Source organism: Balaenoptera musculus, chromosome 15 (genome assembly GCF_009873245.2).
Source record: "Balaenoptera musculus isolate JJ_BM4_2016_0621 chromosome 15, mBalMus1.pri.v3, whole genome shotgun sequence".
Classification (NCBI taxonomy): Eukaryota; Metazoa; Chordata; class Mammalia; order Artiodactyla; family Balaenopteridae; genus Balaenoptera; species Balaenoptera musculus.
In genome coordinates, this window is record NC_045799.1 from 21,934,772 (window position 1) to 21,954,264 (window position 19,493).

The 19,493-nt window shown below is 39.5% G+C and overlaps 1 protein-coding gene across 1 annotated transcript in view; it reads right to left on the bottom strand.

Annotated features, from left to right (window-relative positions):
- CTNNBL1 (catenin beta like 1) overlaps positions 1-19,493 on the bottom strand; it is a 163,461-nt gene that overhangs the window by 83,585 nt on the left and 60,383 nt on the right. The window contains exons 6-10 of the mRNA XM_036825769.1: positions 18,645-18,738; positions 14,907-14,998; positions 6,850-6,922; positions 6,552-6,610; positions 4,939-5,087 (exon numbers count right to left, since the gene is read on the bottom strand). Of these exons, the coding sequence (XP_036681664.1) occupies positions 4,939-5,087; positions 6,552-6,610; positions 6,850-6,922; positions 14,907-14,998; positions 18,645-18,738 (467 nt within the window). The remainder of the gene's footprint in view (positions 1-4,938; positions 5,088-6,551; positions 6,611-6,849; positions 6,923-14,906; positions 14,999-18,644; positions 18,739-19,493) is intronic.

A 19,493-nucleotide genomic window follows, 5' to 3' on the forward strand; every position in this document is an offset into this window, starting at 1 on the left:
TACATGTTGAATTGATTTATAATATACGGCATTAAATAAAACCCATTATTTTGTTTCTTTTAAACTTTTTACTGTGGCTACTACAAAATATAAAACTATGTATTGCCAACTGAAAGTTGTCACTTGCCATCTGCCTCTACAAGGATTAGGTCACTAACCACAGCAGTCGCTGACCTTCAACACACCCTGAAAGGAGTTCAGGGTGGAGATATCAGGAATGAGGCACACTGTGCTCTGGCAAGAACTGGCAGAACAGGCCTCCAGAGAGTTAGGTATTTTCAGAAGATTTTTTGTTGTTGTTGAAGTATAGTTGATTTACAATGTCGTGTTAGTTGCAGGTGTACAGCAAAGTGATTCAGCTCCATTATAGATTCTTTTCCATTACAGGTCATTACAAAATATCAAATATAGTTCCTTGTGCTATACATTAGGTCCTTGTTGTTTATCTATTTTATATATAGTAGTGCGTATGTGTTAATCCCAAACTCCTAATTTATCTCTCCTCCCAATCCTTTCCCCTTTGGTAACCATAAGTTTGTTTTCTATGTCTGTGAGTCTATTTATGTTTTGTAAATAAGTTCATTTGTACCATTTTTTTAGATTCTACATATAAGTGACATCATATGATATTTGTCTTTCTCTGTCTGACTGACTTCACTTAGTATGATAATCTCTAGGTCCATCCATGTTGCTGCAAATGGCAATATTTTATTCTCTTTTATAGCTGAATAACATTTCATTGTATATATATATATATATATATATATATATATATATACAGCATCTTCTTTATCCATTCATCTGTTGATGGACACTTAAGTTACTTGCATGTCTTGGCTATTGTAAATAGTGCTGCTATGAACACTGGAGTGCATGTATCTTTTCAGATTACAGTTTTCCTCTTTTCTGGATATATGCCCAGGAGTGGGACTACTGGGTCATATGGTAACTCTATTTTTAGTTTTTTAAGGAACTTCCATACTGTTCTCCATAGTGGCTCCACCAATTTACATTCCTACTCACAGTGTAGGAGGGTTCCCTTTTCTCCACACCCTCTCTGCATTTATTATTTGTAGACTTCTTGATGATGGCCATGCTGACTGGTGTGAGCTGATGCCTCATTTTAGTTTTGACTTGCATTTCTCTAATAATAGCAATGTTGAACATCTTTTCATGTGCCTGTTGGCTATCTGTATGTCTTCTTTGGAATAATGTCTATTTAGGTCTTCTGTCCAATTTCTGATTGGGTTTTTTTTTGATATTGAGCAGTATGAGCCGTTTGTATATTTTGCGAATTAAGCCCTTGTCTGTCACATCGTTTCCAAATATTTTCTCCCATTCCGGAGGTTGTCTTTTCATTTTATTTATGGTTTCCTTTGCTGTGCAAAAGCTTATATGTTTGATTAGGCCCCATTTGTTTATTTTTGCTTTTATTTCTTTTGCCTTGGGAGACTGACCTAAGAAAACATTGTTATGATTTATGTCAGAAATGTTTTGCCTACGTTCTCTTCCAGGAGTTTTACGGTGTTGTGTCTTATATTTAATTCTTTAAGCCATATTGAGTTTATTTTTGTGTATGGTGGAAGGGCAGGAGAAGATTTTATGAGCCTAATTTCTTGCAACCTCTCATATCTAGAAAAACAGTAAAATCATTAATCTGCTCCTCGTGACTAGCAGCAACCCTCTGCCGAAATGTGTGCTTGATTGCACGTATTCCCCTTCACCAAAATCATATATGTACTGACCTCCCCCTTTACCTCTTCAGAGCAGTTCCTCAGAGCTCTCAGAGAGGCTGTCTCCCAGGCTACAGTCCTCATTTTGCCCCAAATAAAACTTAACTCACAACTCATGTTGTGCATTCTTTTCAGTCGGCAGTATCTTGCATCTTCATTATGGTGAAAACAAAGGTATATACATTTGTCAAAATTAAAATTAGTGTTTGACTGCATATAAATTATGCCTCAATAAAGGTGATAAAACTATTAAATTGGGTTGTATTGGGTTGGCCAAAAAGTTCGTTCGGGTTTTCTGTAAGCTGTTACAGAAAACCCGAACGAACTTTTTGGCCAACCCAATATATATGTATGTGTGATAATTTGTGCATATAAATGTATAAATGACTATCTTGTTGGTGACCTTTCCTTATCAATAATCAGAAACATAAAAAAAAATTCTGTGGACATGCAAAATTAACTGTTCCTCTCAATAGTTAACACATTAAATTATATTACGGTTATTTAATGTTGGCCTCCATCACTAGCAACTGAGTTTCTTGAAGGCAGGAATCCTGTCTTGTTCATGTCCGTATAAGCCTAGCACTTAACACAGTAAGTTAACATAGCACTTTACCAATGTTTTAAGAACTGCTGAACTGTCCTAGTCAATTTATATATATGGTCTAATACCCACAAAGATCCCTGCAAATTTGGATTACTCCCATTTTTCATATGAAAAAAGTGAGGGTCAGAGGACAGAAAGCTTAGAGTAACTCACCAAATATCCAGAACTAGTAAGTGAAAGAACTATGTTCCAAACCTACATTTGCCTCAACTCCAAAGCCCATTCTTCCACACTACACCATACTGCCACCTCTCCAGGTGGCCATTTCATAACTGTTTGATGAACGCCTAAATCAAAATAAAGATTAGTATTTAGGGGCAATGGAAGCACAGAAATTTTCCTGAACTTCTAGTGTTACAGCTTTATGGTCTTTGAATGGGTTCCCCTGAGACAGAGAGCAACTTGGCAGCTCTTGCTAGAAGATCAGGAAGGACGAATCTAGTAGGAAAAAAAAATTCCCTCCCAATTAAACTTTCCATTTGGGAGTCTGAAGAAGAAAAATAACACAGAACAAAGAGCATAGGAAAGAGAAAAAAAGAAATGCTGAATCTGCTAATATAGTTAATTAATGTGAAAGAATTAATCTAACAATAACTTCAGCATTCAAAAATGAAAAGTTAGGAGATCCTACAAAGGTACAGTTTCTAAGTCTTTTGGAGCTCCTTTTTAATTAGGCTCCCAGAATCTCAGCATTCCTGCTTGAATAATCCATATTTCTGGTTATTTATTCAGCTCCCCACTGCTGCACATTTACAAGCCATATGCTACAGGAATACATCACCTCATATTTGCACTCAAATATCCAAAGACACTGGCAGTTCAGACCTTTAAGAAGCTTAGAGAAAAGTCCCTGCAGAGTATAGTTTTAAGGTTAGAAGGTCCAGGAAGCCAAATGCATCTTCTTTATATGCTATTTGCTTGAGAGAAGGTGGGTCATTTCAACAAAAGGACAGGCAATTAGAAGGGTAAAGGAGATAAACAAACAAAAGACTCAAGAGAGTAAAGCTAGCAAAAATCAGCTGAACACTAAAGGCCTCTGAATAATTCCAATGCCCCTCTCTGCACTTCAAAATAAATTTTTAAAAACAGTTCCACAAAGGAAGATTCTTCAATCAATCTAAGGTCTGGTACACACTGGACAAACCAAGAGGTCTACTGTGCCACTGGGCCTACACAAGCCTTTAAAGAGGAGAGGTTTTAGTAACATATACCTTGATAATCTTACATACAAAAATAGTTTAAACACAAAAATTTGTAGAATTTGTCATTGGAGAATTTTTTATAACAACAAAACATTGGAAATACCCTCAATATCAATAACAAAGGAAGACTAAGTTATATTCCCTTCGAGTCCATTATTCAGTTATTGAAAACTCTCATGAAGGTTATGTCAAAACATGGGAAACAGCATGTTAAGTTCAAACAAACAAACAAACAAACAAAAAAAAGTATGGAAAATTACATGTGTGGTAGGCCTAAAAAGCTGTTAGAAAGAAAAAAATTATGGGAAAAAAGACTACAAGGAATATGCATCCAAAGTTGGGCTGTGTTCAAGTGACAGAGCTGTTTTTTAGCTTCTTGGAGGCAGGAATCCTGTCCTCCAATTCTGTATAAGCCAAGCACTTAACATAGTACCTTATCAGTCCTACTACTAACGGTAGTTTTGCATGTCTATATTCTAAGCTATCAAATTTATTAAAAATTTTTTTCCATGAAATAAATTAACAGAATTTTCAGTGTATCTGAATATGTTTCCAGACAGCAGACTCTGGCTCAATTTCATAAAGAATAATCCCATGATTAGAGTCTCTAGCATCTCTCAATTGAAAAAACTGACCATTGATACTACAACCCCTTCTCTGGTTACCCCTTCACACCATTTCTCTATTTCCCTTCCAAGCCAGATTTCTCAAAAGAGTTATCCATAACAAGCTATCTCCCAGTTACTTCCAACTTTAGGATTCTGTGAATTATACTAACATGATATTTACTATAAATATTTTAAGAAATTAAAGCATAAATAATAAGATATACAAGGAAAGTACTATAAAGAAAAGTTCTAGAACTGTCTTGCACATTTTCATATCTCCTATGCTAGCCACACAGCACATGCACAATGCATTATTGAAAATAACACATAATGAAAAATATGTATAAGTGAAAAATATGAATTGTATTCTGCTGTCAATAATAAAAATATGGACAAACATATGGCACAGACAAGTCTATGTGGAATATAAAGAAAACTGGGCTAAGTTTAGAAATTAACATAGGATATGCTGAGAAGTTAACGACTAGATTTCCCAAAACCAACACACTATAAGGAGGAGCAAAAAAAACATTTCCCTTTGATGGAGTGGTCCTATTACCAAATGACACACAAATGACATAGGGCACAGACTGAAATATACTTTTTATTCATCCAATCTAACTTTAGAAAAGACCATACACACACTTGAAGACTTTACTGTTTTATATATCTAGGAAACTCAATGGAATAAAAGACCATAGCTACATGTTCTTGAATCCAGGCTAACAGTGAAGAGTTGGGCAAAAAAAGATGGAGAGCTAGGAGATAACAGGAGATAAGAAGCATACCTTAGCATGAGATTCATCAGTTGAAGACCCTCACCCTTCAGGAAGCGCTCACGATTGGAACTGAGCATTAGGCAGGAACAGAGTGAATCAAACAGATTCTCCATCATCTCCTGCTCCTCGGCTGTGCTAGGATTGTGTCTTTTAAACACCTGTCAAGTAAAGATATCAGAAAGCACAGAACCATAAGAGAAATGCCTTTTCATCAACCAGCACTCAACAGTTTCCAAAGCCTATCTACTCCAAAAACCCTATAACTGAGGAAACAGAAGCTTACCAAACAAAATTCTCATCAGTTTCCATTATAGAGAAACTGGGCTTTCTGATGCACAGGTTAAATAAATGGCTATCAGTTCATGCAAAAAACCAGAACACTCAACTGACCACTGAGTCCATGAATAACTGATAGTTCCAAGGAGGCAATTTAACAAAAACCAACAAAACCTTTTCACTGTGAAATAAATTAACATGTAGAAAACTCTATAAAAGACAAGTATAGCTAAATGAATAAAGTGAACACCCCTGAAACCAGCATCCAGATCAAGAAACAACTTTGCCAGCTACCCCCCAAAGCCCTCCACTTGCCCTACCCAACCACATTTCTTTCCCTTCTAAAAGAAACCACAGTCCTGAAGGGCAAATCTTGGCTCAACATAAGGAACAGGGCTAACCATCAGGGCTACTGAACTGCCTCATAGACTAGTTGTGGCTCTAAGTCATGGGAACAGCGAAAAGCAGTTTTATCTTTGCCAGAAATATATGGCATGTTAAGAGGAAAGCCTTTTAACAGTGTATGCATACCCATACAGTCTACTACAAAATGATCAATAATCTTGCGGGAACAGGACTAAGCACTTTCCCAGAATTGGGAACAGATTCACGTTTCAAAGCTCTATTTTTTGGGGTGGAGGCCAAGCCACTCAGGCTGCTGGCACCAAGACGAAAGCTGTATGCAAACTGACATCTCAGACACTCCCAACACTCTTAAGATTTTATCCAAATGATCTATTTTCAGTCCTGGTTTTGGAATAGCACAGATGAGATCTGTTACAAAAAAAATCTTAACAGTATTTTCAGAATGCCAGCAGAACAACATTTCAACAGGATTTACATTTCTTACAACGAGCAAAATGGCAATTTCTATTTTCCAGCCTCCAGTGCCACATCCTTCCCTATCCTCCTCTCTGACCTCTATCCCATTGTATTGGAACTTGTACTCCTGAAGCTTATCTGGATCCTAAATGAATAGACTCCAATTTAGTGGCAGACTGACAGGAAAGCAAGTGAATAATCTTGGGAGTGGGTCAACTAAAAATACTTTGGCATTCTTGGCTCAAGAATATACACTAAAGCAGGAAGCACACCTCTTTTGTATTGATAAATATCAGAAGACTGAGAAAGTCCACACCAGATACACAGTGATATCTGGTCATAAAGAGCAAATGACTAAGAAAAGGAGGCAAACCATGTACCTCCAATGTGACCTCAAACCTGCCAACACACTCCATATGGCTTGCATCACATGGCTTATTCCTTCCAACAATTTCCAGCTCCACCTCCCATTTAAAGCAAGCCATGTATCTTCACGGCACACAGGAAGCATAAGAATTACTCACGGATAACTGCTGAAGAAGCACATCGATTCCATCCAGTTCCCCAAGCAATTCCCTGTTCTCTAAAAGGGGAAAAAAATAGAAGGAGAAAAAAAAAAAATGAAGCTAACTGTCAGATTTTACAGCCGTCTAACACTGATACATCAGCAAGCAAAATCAATACAGCTTGACAGAGTACAAAAGCTGCAGAGAGCGAGAGGGAGAGCAAGGGGATGCCAAAGGCAAGAGAGCTTGCTGTCATGAGCTGAAACAAGCCTGGCTCCTATCCTAACAGAATATCAATACCGAGAGGGAGCCTTACCATCATTGTCCTGGAGCAATATGGCCAGCACTTCACTACAATACAGTTTGTTGGCATCAAAAGGCATCTTTGCCTGTTGGGAAATAGGAGAAATGAGAAAAACATTAAGGGGCCTTGCTTCCTTCCCCAGGACAAATTTTTTCACAAGTACTAGGATCCGAGTTAGAGAGAAGTAGAAGTTAGAAAGGGAAAGGGCAGGTTAAGGGTAAAAAAAAGTCTGCCTCTGTTCTCAAGAGACCAGACTCAAGCACTGCATAGTAAAACCATAAACAGTAGATGTACACAACAGCTCTCACACTCCTAAAGCCCAGGTGCAAATGTCACCTCCTCTGTGAAGCCTTCCCAAATTCCCCATTTTGAGTCTAGGGACTATTGTCTAGCACATAATACATACTCAAATGTGAAGTAGATAAATGATTGAAAGTTTTGAACATTTAAGACTAAAATCCATCATGAAGCTTCATTCACAAGTTACAATCATAAAATTAGGCTGTAAATTAGCTGATAGATGATCAGAGAAGCTGAAAAGAAAGCAAGCTCTTGTTTTGATTAGTTGAATGTCTTTATAACAAAGTAGTTCCTTTCGGATTTTTTTTTTAAATGCTTAAAATTTAATTTGAAATCATAAACCTATCTGCTCGTGGGCCATAATCTGCCTACTATTTAAAAAGGAAACCACATTAAATATGCAGAAATGTGTTAATATTTTAATACCCAAATTACTACCCACAATTCTTTCCCTGCTGCATGCTCTGCTACTTGGAGTTGCAGAGGGGACACATCTACTGCAGATCCTATTTTTCATGGTCATCCACATTGTTGCCCCAGTAGTGAGACTCAAGTGCCTCATCATTTACGATGCCCCTTGGATAAAGGTACACAGAGAGGAGCGCAAGCCTCATCGATGTGTTTTTATTTACCGCACCCTTGATCCTTAAAATGCAGCCACGAAGACCACGACTGTTAATCAGCAGCAGCCTTGCTACCCATCCAGGTTTTTGAACTAACAAATAATTACTGTGCCTGGAAAGGACAGGAGAAGTGTTTATACTGAAGCTAATACCTCCATCCCCTTAGCGCCATTCACAGCTCTGTTTGGACACTGATTCTGCACTTAAGAAGGAAGAGTGGACCCTAATGAAGCAACACCCAGCATCTTTTCAGTTCTCTCTGCATGTCTTCCCCATCAAGCCTAAGTGCACCCCATAGGGTTTCAGAAGGCTGAACAGGTATGACCCATCTTAGGTTAAAAGATCTGTAAATACAAGGTCTTATGTGTGCTGACTGCAAGTTATGCTCCCTGGGCAAGCTTAAGGCCTTGTTTCAAGAAATTCAGTACAACAGCCAGGGTTTAAATGCAATCTGTGGCGTTTTTCACTTTAAGAAAAACAGTTTTATACAAATCAAAATACAAAAGTGAAAAGCCAAGGGGTGAGCATGTCTATCAGAATGAAGGATTCGCTAATAAAATCACTTACTCAAATGATTTAAATTCAAGTATTGCTAGTTTAAATTATTTAAGCCACACCAACTTATATGCAGCTTTTTAAGGGTCAGGATTCTTGTTGCAAACAAGATACACTCAACTGAAAGAAGCCAAAAGACATCAGGCCACTAGAGCAATAGCCTTTCTGTGGTTCCAATGCCTCTGGTCTTTCATTTGATTTTATAAACTCCTGTCTCTAAGGTAAGAGAGAGGTTTCCCCTTTTTTTCCAACAAATATTTATTGGGCACCTGCTATATGCAAGACACAAAATTGAACGTGATAGCAAACAGGCAAATTTGAAATGAAACTGGTCCATTGTTACGTCATTTAAAAAATTACACTGAATTAAAGTTAATTTTATCAAGTAATACATTTACGTTAAAAAAAAAAAAAAGGACATGAACCTGGGATGAGACATACCTAGATTTAACTCATAAGCATGTACTACCTATGTGACACTAAGTCTGCAGTTCCCAAACTGTGTGCCAAGGTACCTGGGACATCATATTGAATTCACAGGGGATTGCAAGGATTTACAGGATTTCCAAGGAAAGCACAGTGACATCTCACATCTGCTGATTAGTGAGCATGTTAACCACTAGCTTCAGGTACATTTCTTTCTTTTTTTTTTTTCTTAACATCTTTATTAGAGTATAATCGCTTTACAATGGTGTGTCAGTTTCTGCTTTATAACAAAGTGAATCAGTTATACATATATGTAGGTCCCCATATCTCTTCCCTCTTGCATCTCCCTCCCTCCCACCCTCCCTATCCCACCCCTCTAGGTGGTCACAAAGCACCGAGCTAATCTCCCTGTGCTATGCAGCTGCTTCCCATTAGCTATCTATTTTACATTTGGTAGTGTATATATGTCCATGCCACTCTCTCATTTTGTCCCAGCTTACCCTTCCCCCTCCCCATATCCTCAAGTCCATTCTCTAGTAGGTCTGTGTCTTTATTCCCGTCTAGCCCCTAGGTTCTTCTGACCATTTTCTTTTTTTTTTTCAGATTCCATATATATGTGTTAGCATATGGTATTTGTTTTTCTCTTTCTGACTTACTTCACTCTGTATGACAGTCTCTAGGTCCATCCACCTCACTACAAATAACTCAGTTTCGTTCCTTTTTATGGCTGAGTAATATTCCATTGTATATATATCCACATCTTTATCCATTCATCTGTTGATGGACACTTAGGTTGCTTCCATGTCCTGGCTATTGTAAATAGAGCTGCAATGAACATTTTGGTACATGTCTCCTTTTGAATTATGTACATTTCTTTTGATGACATCTTTTCTTTGTGAAGCTGGGTTTAGGTGGTTGCTGTGATAAAAGAGCTATGTGAAAATCAATGTGGAACAGGAATGAAGACGGTTGTGTTCCATCTGATTCCAAGGCTTTAGAAGTTGTGTAGTACAACTACACAAGAGGCACACACATCTACTGGTAAGTAATTGTGGTATTTAAGAATGAAATAAAAAATATATTTTATTTTAATTCATGCATATTATTTTTTTGAACGGCTACTAAAGTCTTAGGACATAAATATGTATTAAATTTGTTTGGACCTAACTACTTTAAATGGGACTGGTAGGTCCTTTTTGGCATAGAACCCTGTAAAAACAAAATTACTGAGATACTGATGGCACCATAAATTAAGAATGTTCACCTATGACTGAAGTAACATTTCCTGGTCTCAAGTTTCTTTATCTGTAAAATGGAAACAATAAAATAACATCTTCTTTGGAGAGTTACTCTGAGAATTAAATAATATGGAAGTACCTAATACATAATAGTTGCTGTAAGTTTTTCTGATGATTGGGATCAGAAATATCCAGGTTAGAATCTCAGTTCTAACAGTTACCAGCTATGTGATCTTGGCCAAACTACTCTGCCCCTCTAACCTGATTGATATCTCTTATGTTGAGTGAAACTGGGCTAGATGGGAAAGCAGGAGACTAATCTTTCATGCCTAGCCAAAAACAAAAGTCACCAAGGAAGTTTTATTTCTGTTTAAATCTCAGCCAGAGATGACAGCCTCCAAGCCTGCAAAATACCAAACTGCCAAATTACAAGGACATTTAGTCAAAATCAGGAGGAAGGAGAATTCATTTAGCAGGTATAGTCTCTTGGATTTTGCAAAGTTAGTCAATGGGAGTTGGAGCTTTGGGGGCTCTCTTCTATCCAGGAGCCTGGTGATCCTAAATCTTTCAGCTGTCAGAGTAATTACAGAGTCAAGCATAGGTTTGTACTCAGCGTGTACTGGCCTTGAATAAAATTAAACTTCACCTTTTTGGGAGCTGCTGCTTTTTTGGAAAGTACAAGACATTTATGCTACCACCCACAGCGAGAAGCTGCAGATTATTTCTGCAGCTCACCTCTGGTACCTGGAACACATGGGGCAGGTTCAGACACAGCTACAGCCCTGGACAATAGTCAAAGCAGATTGTGCCCTACAAAAATCCCATCTCCTGGTCATAAGAGGCTACAGACTTAGCATCAACCAGTTGTACATGTAGTATAACATAGCCAATTCTCAATTCATTAGCTCAAACGCCAAACATTGCAACTGTTTTTGAAGCAATGATTTAATTGGGAAACAAAAAGGAATCTCAATTTTGTTTCTTTGGAAAAGAAAAAAGTTTTGGTGTTATTTTCAATAGTACACGATATCCTAGTAAGTTTGTATTCCCCATTAAAAAGTGAACTATGGTGCAGTGTCTCTCATACTACTGTTATCTGCTTACCTGTTAAACCATTTAATGTAATCCTCCGCAATGGGTTTTATCCTTATTAGCAGCACAAATGAGTGAGGTTTCATTTAGTGAATGAAGAAATCCACGAGTATCTCTGTATACTGCTAGGCTACCAGTACATAAAGGAGACTCACCAATGTGCCACTCACTTAGTTACTCAAGGACTACTGAATAAACAGGGGATGATCAGTTAAATAGCAGGGTTTTATCAAGCAATGTAAACATAAGTACTCTAGGATGGGGGTTCTCAGACTTCAGCATGCATCAGAATCACCTGGAGGGCTTGTTAAAACACAGATTGCTGGCTCCACCCCAAGCTGGGCAGATTTAATGAGTCTGGGGTGGGTTCAAGAATTTGCATTTCCAACAAGTTGCCAGGTAATTTTGACGCTCCCCATTGGGAACCACACCCTGAGAACAATCGGGAGGAGATGCACATATGATGGAGTCCCAGTCCTTGCTCTTAAGGAGTTTAAGGACATTGGGAGAAAGACAAGGAGCACACATGAAAAGAGGAAAGTCTGCCAGGTGATGAAGAAAAGATGTTCCATGAGCGTAAGGGTCACACAGTTATAGGCGTATGTTACAACCCAGATCTGCTAACTCCCAGAAGAGAACCAGTAGAAAAAAAATAAAATGATTGATATTCAGAAAAGAAAGAGGGCAATATGGGCTGGGGGCAAAGTAGTGCTGTGGAAAGGGTGCATGAAGAAAGTCTGGAGGCTTGGGTTTTAATTCTAGCTCTATCTCTAACTAGCTGCATGAATTTGGGCAAGGCACTTAATCTCTACAGGTCTTGATTTTTAATTTTTTATCTGCAACAGAACTTATAAAATTCCTTTCAGTTCAAAAAATGATGGAGGCAATGTGGAAGAGTAGGGATTTAAGTTGGTTAATGAAGGTGGTGTATAATTTAGAATTACATAGGCAGGAGTCATTCCTGGGGGAGGGGGGGAACATGAACAAAGACAGACACAGAGGTCAACACTGTTGACCCTTGTTGACCTTTGCAAAGGGGGTAGGTACAAGAGATGTCTGAATAAGGAATGTGTTTCAGGATGTCAGAGATGTCAGGAATAAGGTCAGTGTTTCAAAACTGAGAAATGAAAGGAAAAAGGAAAGAAAAGAAAGATCAGGCCACGTTAAAGGGCCTTGAAAAGTAGGCAGAGATGGTGGGATCTGATGCAGAGGGCAGTAGCACCACTCTAGGAAGGTTCTTGACTAGGGAATGGCATAATGAAAAGGGAGTTTTAAATTAGTTTGGGAGCAGTGCGGAACAAAAATGCTCACATTTCTAGAGACCAGTGGATCTTAGTGAGGGTTGTACATTTATAACCACAGGTGGAACTTCTCTAAAATACACCAAAGACAGAGGCTTGAGACAGTAAGTCTGGGAATCTGTATTTTTAAAAGTTCCACTGGTGAAAGTAAGGATCTGGGTCCAGCACTCATTCTGATTCACCATGATATTTATGATGGTGAAGATTAAAATAAGCACTTTCCTAGATTATGAGAAATAAGAGAAAGGCATTGGTTTTAAAGACATGCCTTCTTACTGGCCTCGCCCTTAAGCAGAACCTTCTTTCATTAATGTTCTGGGCAGCACAGGATTTTTCTAAGGGCACTTGCTTACTAGTAAAATAACCAAATAGCATTTTAATGTTTAGATACCCCAAAACCTTGAAAAACTGTTTCAGAGTCAGCAACAAGGCTATTTATGCCTTGAGGATTGCATAAACACTATGCCTAAAAGGCAAGAGTCAAAAGCTTGCAAGACTACCAAATGGACCTCTTTATTACTCTCATAAGGGTAATGGAATCCAAGCCAAACACCCAAAGGTCTTGATTTCCCTTCCTGTTACTAATTCAAAAAAAGACTGGCAAGTTTAAACACCTTTCAAAAGGCAGAAGAGGCTTTACATTCTGGTTTAATGAAGAATCCCTGATTCAGTATCAAGTCTCAAGTAACTGGGAAAAATCGGTCCTGATTTCAAAAAGACAAAAACTATTGGATTATTTTGTATATTTTAAGGTTAAGGCCCCAACCTATGGCCACCCCATCAACAACTCAGGTCTCTGCCATCTATCCTACCCCCTTAACTCCGTGTTTTACTTTCCTCTCCCCTACTCCTCACCCCCAAAATGTCTCAAGGCTTTGGAGAATAAAGATTTGTTGAATATTGAGGAAAGAAGAAACTGAGGGAGATGTGAAGGTAATTACATGGGGAAACCAAAGGACATCAAAACTCATGAGAGGAGGTCAAAAGGAAGCTGCAAAAATGACAATGAATGAATTAACCAGACCTGATTTTTCCTGAAAGGAAAGGCGAGGGCGAGGGTGTGTGTGTGGGTAGGAAGTTGCAGTCTACTGAACTATGCATTAAGTTTATACTCTGCCAGCAAATGTGCCCATACCCACTGATGATAATATACAGCAGGCTAGCTGAATATCCTCAAGTCATGTTATATAAGTCTATGTTACAGATTTAATGGGAACAAAGGATTAAATAAGAAGGATTGGGGAAGACCTAGACTGTCAGAGAGGGAGGGAACCGTGGGGGCATATGATATCTTAGGCAGAATCTTCTTCCTTAGCCTTACCAAGACAGTGGGGGACAAATCGGACCTGATGCACCTCAGACTTTCTGCATCTCTATGACACTCCGAAGCACAGCAAGGCCAGGACTACTTAAAGAATCATACCAGCTACAAACACGTCTTCCTCTTTCTCATTGAAAAGCTGGGAACCCTTGCTTGCCGAGATTATTTCAGTAGCACATAGGCAGTTCCAAACTGCCTTCCATCATATCTCTTGTTAACACTATCCTGAGAGAAGCTCTTACCTCTCCCTTTCCTCATTTACTCTCTGTGACAGCACTAAATGTTAAAAAGATGGTCAAAAGGACTATGCTAAGAAGGAAAGAGAATGAATAATCCAACAGAAATATGAACAAAGGATATAAATAGGAAGCTAAAAGAGATGAATACAAATGGCTAATAAACAACTGAAAGCCAATACACTGTCCTCGATTTTAAAATTCCAAATTAAAATGAAATACCCGTTTTCAATTACCAGATTAACAAAATTTTAAGTTTGGTAATACCCAATGTAAGTAAGGGAAACAGACCCTCTCAACTATTAGATTTTGCAATATCTACCAAAAATGTTAATGTACATACCCTTTGACCTATCAATTCTATTTCTAGGAACTTATCCTACAAATAAACTAACACTAGCGTTCAAGGAAAAGAAAATGTGCATGTGTACATGGGGATATTCACTGCAGCATTGTTTTAACAGTGAAAAACTATTATAAACAGGGGAATGGTTAAATTGACTTTGGTACAACCGTAAAATGGAATACTAGGCAGCCATTAGTTCAGCGAAAAGATCAACTTGCAAAAGAAAATAATGTATAATTCTATTTGTGAAACACACACAAACACACACACACTCACATACTCCTATTTACACAGAAAATTTCTGGAAGGATAGATAAAATATTGTTAACAGAGGCTGTCTCAGAGAAGTGGAACTAGAAGGAATCAGCAGAGGAGAACTTTTATTTTCAGTATAAACCTTCTGTACCACATGAATTTCTGTTGACACCATGTTTATATTATTTTCAGGGGCATTAAAGGGTACTTTTAAAACAAACAAAAGAAGAGAAGCAAAGAAAGAGGCAAGAGTTGCCAAGAGATTCCTAAACTAGATCACATAGCCTAGGAATAACAATCTGTGCCGATGACCCAGCATGAGCTGTGCCCAGAGCAAAGAGAGGTTTGAGCTACAGTCCCACAAAGCCAAACTTACCTTCAGCCTCTTCAGCAGCCACTGCAGAAGACCCTGCTGGGCAGCCTCTGTGCACATCTCAGGCCGGAACTCGGCCATGTTCTCCACAATAGCTGAAGGGAGACAGACAACAGTAATTTGGGAGGGCAACTTTGTTTCCATCTTCAACAAGCTTGCTTCCCATGACAGACATTTTATTCCTCTTCCCACTTCCCTGTATTCCTCCCAGCCAGATGCTGTGTTGTCATTTTCAGATTAACCAGGGAGATGCTATGGTTTTTTTTTTCCTTCAAGTTATGTTACAAGTAAAACTCATAACTGAATGTGATGGAATTCACTAAAGGAATAGTGAAAGATTTTCTGTGTTAACAGGGAACAACACTACAGCAGAACACACAAAGGTGTGAATATCTGCCTAAGAAGGCCCTCTTAATCTCACTGTACTAGAGTCCCTGAGACCTGTGACTAAAGAAACAGGGGGCAAGGCAGAAGCCTTAAGGAAAAACCAGGGGATGAATTCAGTGACTCTTCCTCTCCTGATTCATCCATTTTCAGATCTCTTTCTCTGGATACTGCAAGGGAAGCAAGCATGATCTTAACTGAACAAAATAATGTGCACAGAGGGGAAAGACCACGCTGGCAGAGGTAACCGTCAGGTGCTCAGAAGCAAGTATAATTGGTCCTACTATCTCCTACAACAACCAAATTGCTGTTTAATGGAAAAATTTTAAATGAGGAGGCAAAAAAAAAGTGATTGTATGATTATGATGCTAAAAAAAGGACATTAAAAAAAAAACCCCAAACCTATAGTCTCATTCTATTGCATCCAGTGCTTTCCTTCCTTCAGGGGCTCATCTGCTCCCCATCCCAGGATATGTTATTATCTATCATAAAGCAGATCGGAGTTCTGTGCTCTTTAAGCACAGCGCCCAGCGGGTCTGAGTCTTGAAGAGAAAGGGCTGAAGAAAGCACTACACCTCCTATCTGCTTCCTCACTCACGCCAGCCTCGCCAATGGCAAGTTAAAGAATGACCAGGCAGCCCTTCAGGGAGTGGATACAAAGCTGTGGGAGCAGAGTAGCAACGAGACCCCTGAGAGATGAAGATCATTTTAATAGCTTAATTACTTTCTCACATTTTCTAAGATATCAGCTCATTCATTTTAATCTCCAATGCTTTTATCTTATTCTGCTTACAGTTTAGATGGCTTTCTATTGTCCACTAGGATAAAATCCAAACATCCTGCAAGGGTTTAGAATGTCTTCCATAATCTGGACAAACTTACTCCTCCGGTCCCATCTCCCACCATACCTACCTCGCACTGCCACAGTACATTTCTAGTCTTCCCCCAAAGCCCTTGCCCATTCATGGCTTTACAAATGATACTGCCTTGCCCATCTCACATTTCTCCGTCAAAATGCCCCTGTCAGGACTTCCCTGGTGGCGCAGTGGTTAAGAATCTGCCTGCTGGGCTTCCCTGGTGGCACAGTCGTTAAGAATCTGCCTGCCAATGCAGGGAACACAGGTTCAAGCCCTGGCCTGGGAAGATCCCACATGCCACGGAGCAACTAAGCATGTGCGACACAACTACTGAGCCCGCATGCCACAACTATTGAAGCCCGTGTGCCACAACTACTGAAGCCCGTGCACCTAGAGCCCGTGCTCCTCAACAAGAGAAGCCACCGCAATGAGAAGCCCGCGCACCACAATGAAGAGTAGCCCCCGCTCGCTGCAACTAGAGAAAGCCCACGCGCAGCAACAAAGACCCAACGCAGCCAAAAATAAATAAACTAAATAAATAAATTAAAAAAAAAAAAAAGAATCCGCCTGCAATGCAAGGGACACGGGTTCGATCCCTGGTCCAGGAAGATCCCACATGTTGCGGAGCAACTAAGGTCGTGCGCCACAACTACTGAGCCTGCGCACCTAGAGCCCGTGCTCCACAACAAGAGAAGCCACTGCAGTGAGAAGCCTGCGCATCGCAACGAAGAGTATCCCCCGCTCGCCGCAACTAGAGAAAGCCCGCGCGCAGCAATGAAGACTCAACGCAGCCAAAAATAAATAAATAAATGAATTTTAAAAAATGCACCTGTCTTCATATTCAGCCCTAATCAGCTACCTGCTCCTACCCAGCAATTTGGAGACCCTTCCTCTTCACTTCCATAGCGCTCCCCACTATTATACCATTTGTCACCCTGTATTACCTGTCCTTTCTGTTCAAGACTTTCCCATCAGCCTGCCTCTTAAGAAGAACTGTGCCTAATTCATCTTTAATTTACCCAGTGCCTAGAACAGTGCCTGACAAACATCGGATGCTTAATAAGGGAAAGAGGGATTAATCTCCTGAGCTGTTGGTAAGGGACCAAGTTGAAACTAGACAGATCTTCATAGCCTGCCAGGCCGGTGCTTTTTCCATTACATCAGGCTCTTTTTATTAACTGTCAGTTAAGACTTCTGATACTCTTTCTACTCAGCAAAATTCAGCATTAGGCTAACAGATGGCAATGCCAAATTCTGGCTCTATACTAGAGCCAACCCCCAAATCACAGATTGTTGTGTTCTCTCTTCTCTTACTCCCTAGGTGCCATGTCTTCCTCCTTCTTTATGATAATCTTCACAGTAGAGAGTATAAAGCTATAAGAGAAATCTGTGGTAGACACAAAGGAGCTGGGAGAAAATCTAATCTCATCAAAATTTCTACTTCTGCTGGGCCTTGTTCATTTCTCAAGCTCTGCTTACAGATATGTCACCTTTGGTTTTATAAGACAGTGACCAGTGATAAAGAGGACTACCCAAAAGCACAATTTTAAATAGGCTATTGGTTCAGCAACTTTGCAGGGGGAAAGACTAGAGAGACTCAAGGAGAAGGAGGAGGAGGGGAAATATTGCAGAGGAATCCACTTAAATGAACATATGATAAAGGGGCAGCCAAGTTAACAGCAATATTTCAACTCACAGTTTACACAGCAAAGTACACATAAGAAGCAAAAGAAATACTAACTCTTTTTCAAATAAAATGTCCTATAAAGGTACAAGCATACCTTGGAGGTATTGTGGGTTTGATTCCAGACCACTGCAATAAAGCGAATATCACAATAAAGCGAATCACATGAATATTTTGGTTTCCTATTGCATATAAAAGTTATGTTTACACTATACTGTATGTAGTCTATTAGGTATGCAATAGCATTATGTCTAAAAAAATGTACATACCTTAATTTAAAAATACTGTATTAGTATATAATGCTAACTATCATCTGACAATGCAGGGTTGCCATAAACTTTCAATTTGTAAAAATGTAATATCTGCAAAGCACGATAAAGTGCAATAAAATGAGGTATGCCTGTATACAGTTGTTCAAAAGTTTGTAGTTCCACTGAAGGGAAATGTGAAGAAGAACCAACAGAAGGGGATTCAAAAATTGTAAAATATACACTTTCCAAAGCAAAAAAAAAAAAAAAAAGAATTCATCCTGCATAGACTTCATCCTAACTTTTGGAGGCAAAGGCAAAGGCCTGCTCAAAGAAGCCAGCAGTTTTTGTCCAGGAAGGATTTCTGCTTTTATTACCACAAGCCAAACCAAAGCAGCAGTTATATGAAATTTACACAAGGGTCTTCATTTCTGAAAAGGCAGTTTGGGAGCAGAAAAAAGGAAAACCCTCCTGCTGTTGACTCTATAATGAAGGAGGAAGGAAATGAGTACCAAACCCCAAAACAAACACAAAGAAACTCAGAAAATGCTGGCACCCTTCACCTTACCCAGAGTGTTGTGGACGCCATCTGCCTCTTCTTTCACAGACTCATCCAGACGCTCCAGATTCTGCACAAGCAGTGCTACCACTTGCCCGTCCACCTTCAGCAACAGGGGAGCAAAAGGAGAATGGGATACATGTCACAAACAGTCTCCAAAATGTTGTCATTCCCATACTCCTCTACTGAATGAACAAAGTAAACAACCTGCCACTTATGGTTTACGGTATGCTCTCCCATCCCAATACCTCTTTTGAGGCTTGAAGTGACCCTGAGGCAAAGAAGGGGCAGGCATAATTATCCCTAACTTTATTTATTTATTTATTTATTTTTTAAGATTGATTGATTGATTGATTGATTGATTGCTATGTTGGGTCTTCGTTTCTGTGCTAGGGCTTTCTGTAGTTGCGGCAAGCGGGGGCCACTCTTCATCGTGGTGCACGGGCCTCTCACTACTGTGGCCTCTCTTGTTGCGGAGCACAGGCTCCAGACGCGCAGGCTCAGTAGTTGTGGCTCACGGGCCTAGCTGCTCCACGGCATGTGGGATCTTCCCAGACCAGGGCGCGAACCCGTGTCCCCTGCATTAGCAGGCAGATTCTCAACCACTGCGCCACCAGGGAAGCCCTATCCCTAACTTTAGATTGAAGCTTAAGGGGACAAGGTAAAATTCAAGGTTACATATTTAACTGAGTGACATACTAGCACTTGAACCTAGGCCTTCTGAAATCAAGTCCTGTGCTCTTTCTACTTCTATGTGGTATTTAAACACCTTACAAAAATGCCATCTTAAGTCAAGTCACAAGTTCATTCAAGTCAAAAGCACATTTCTAGACCACAGCACCAAGAGATATTCAGTTG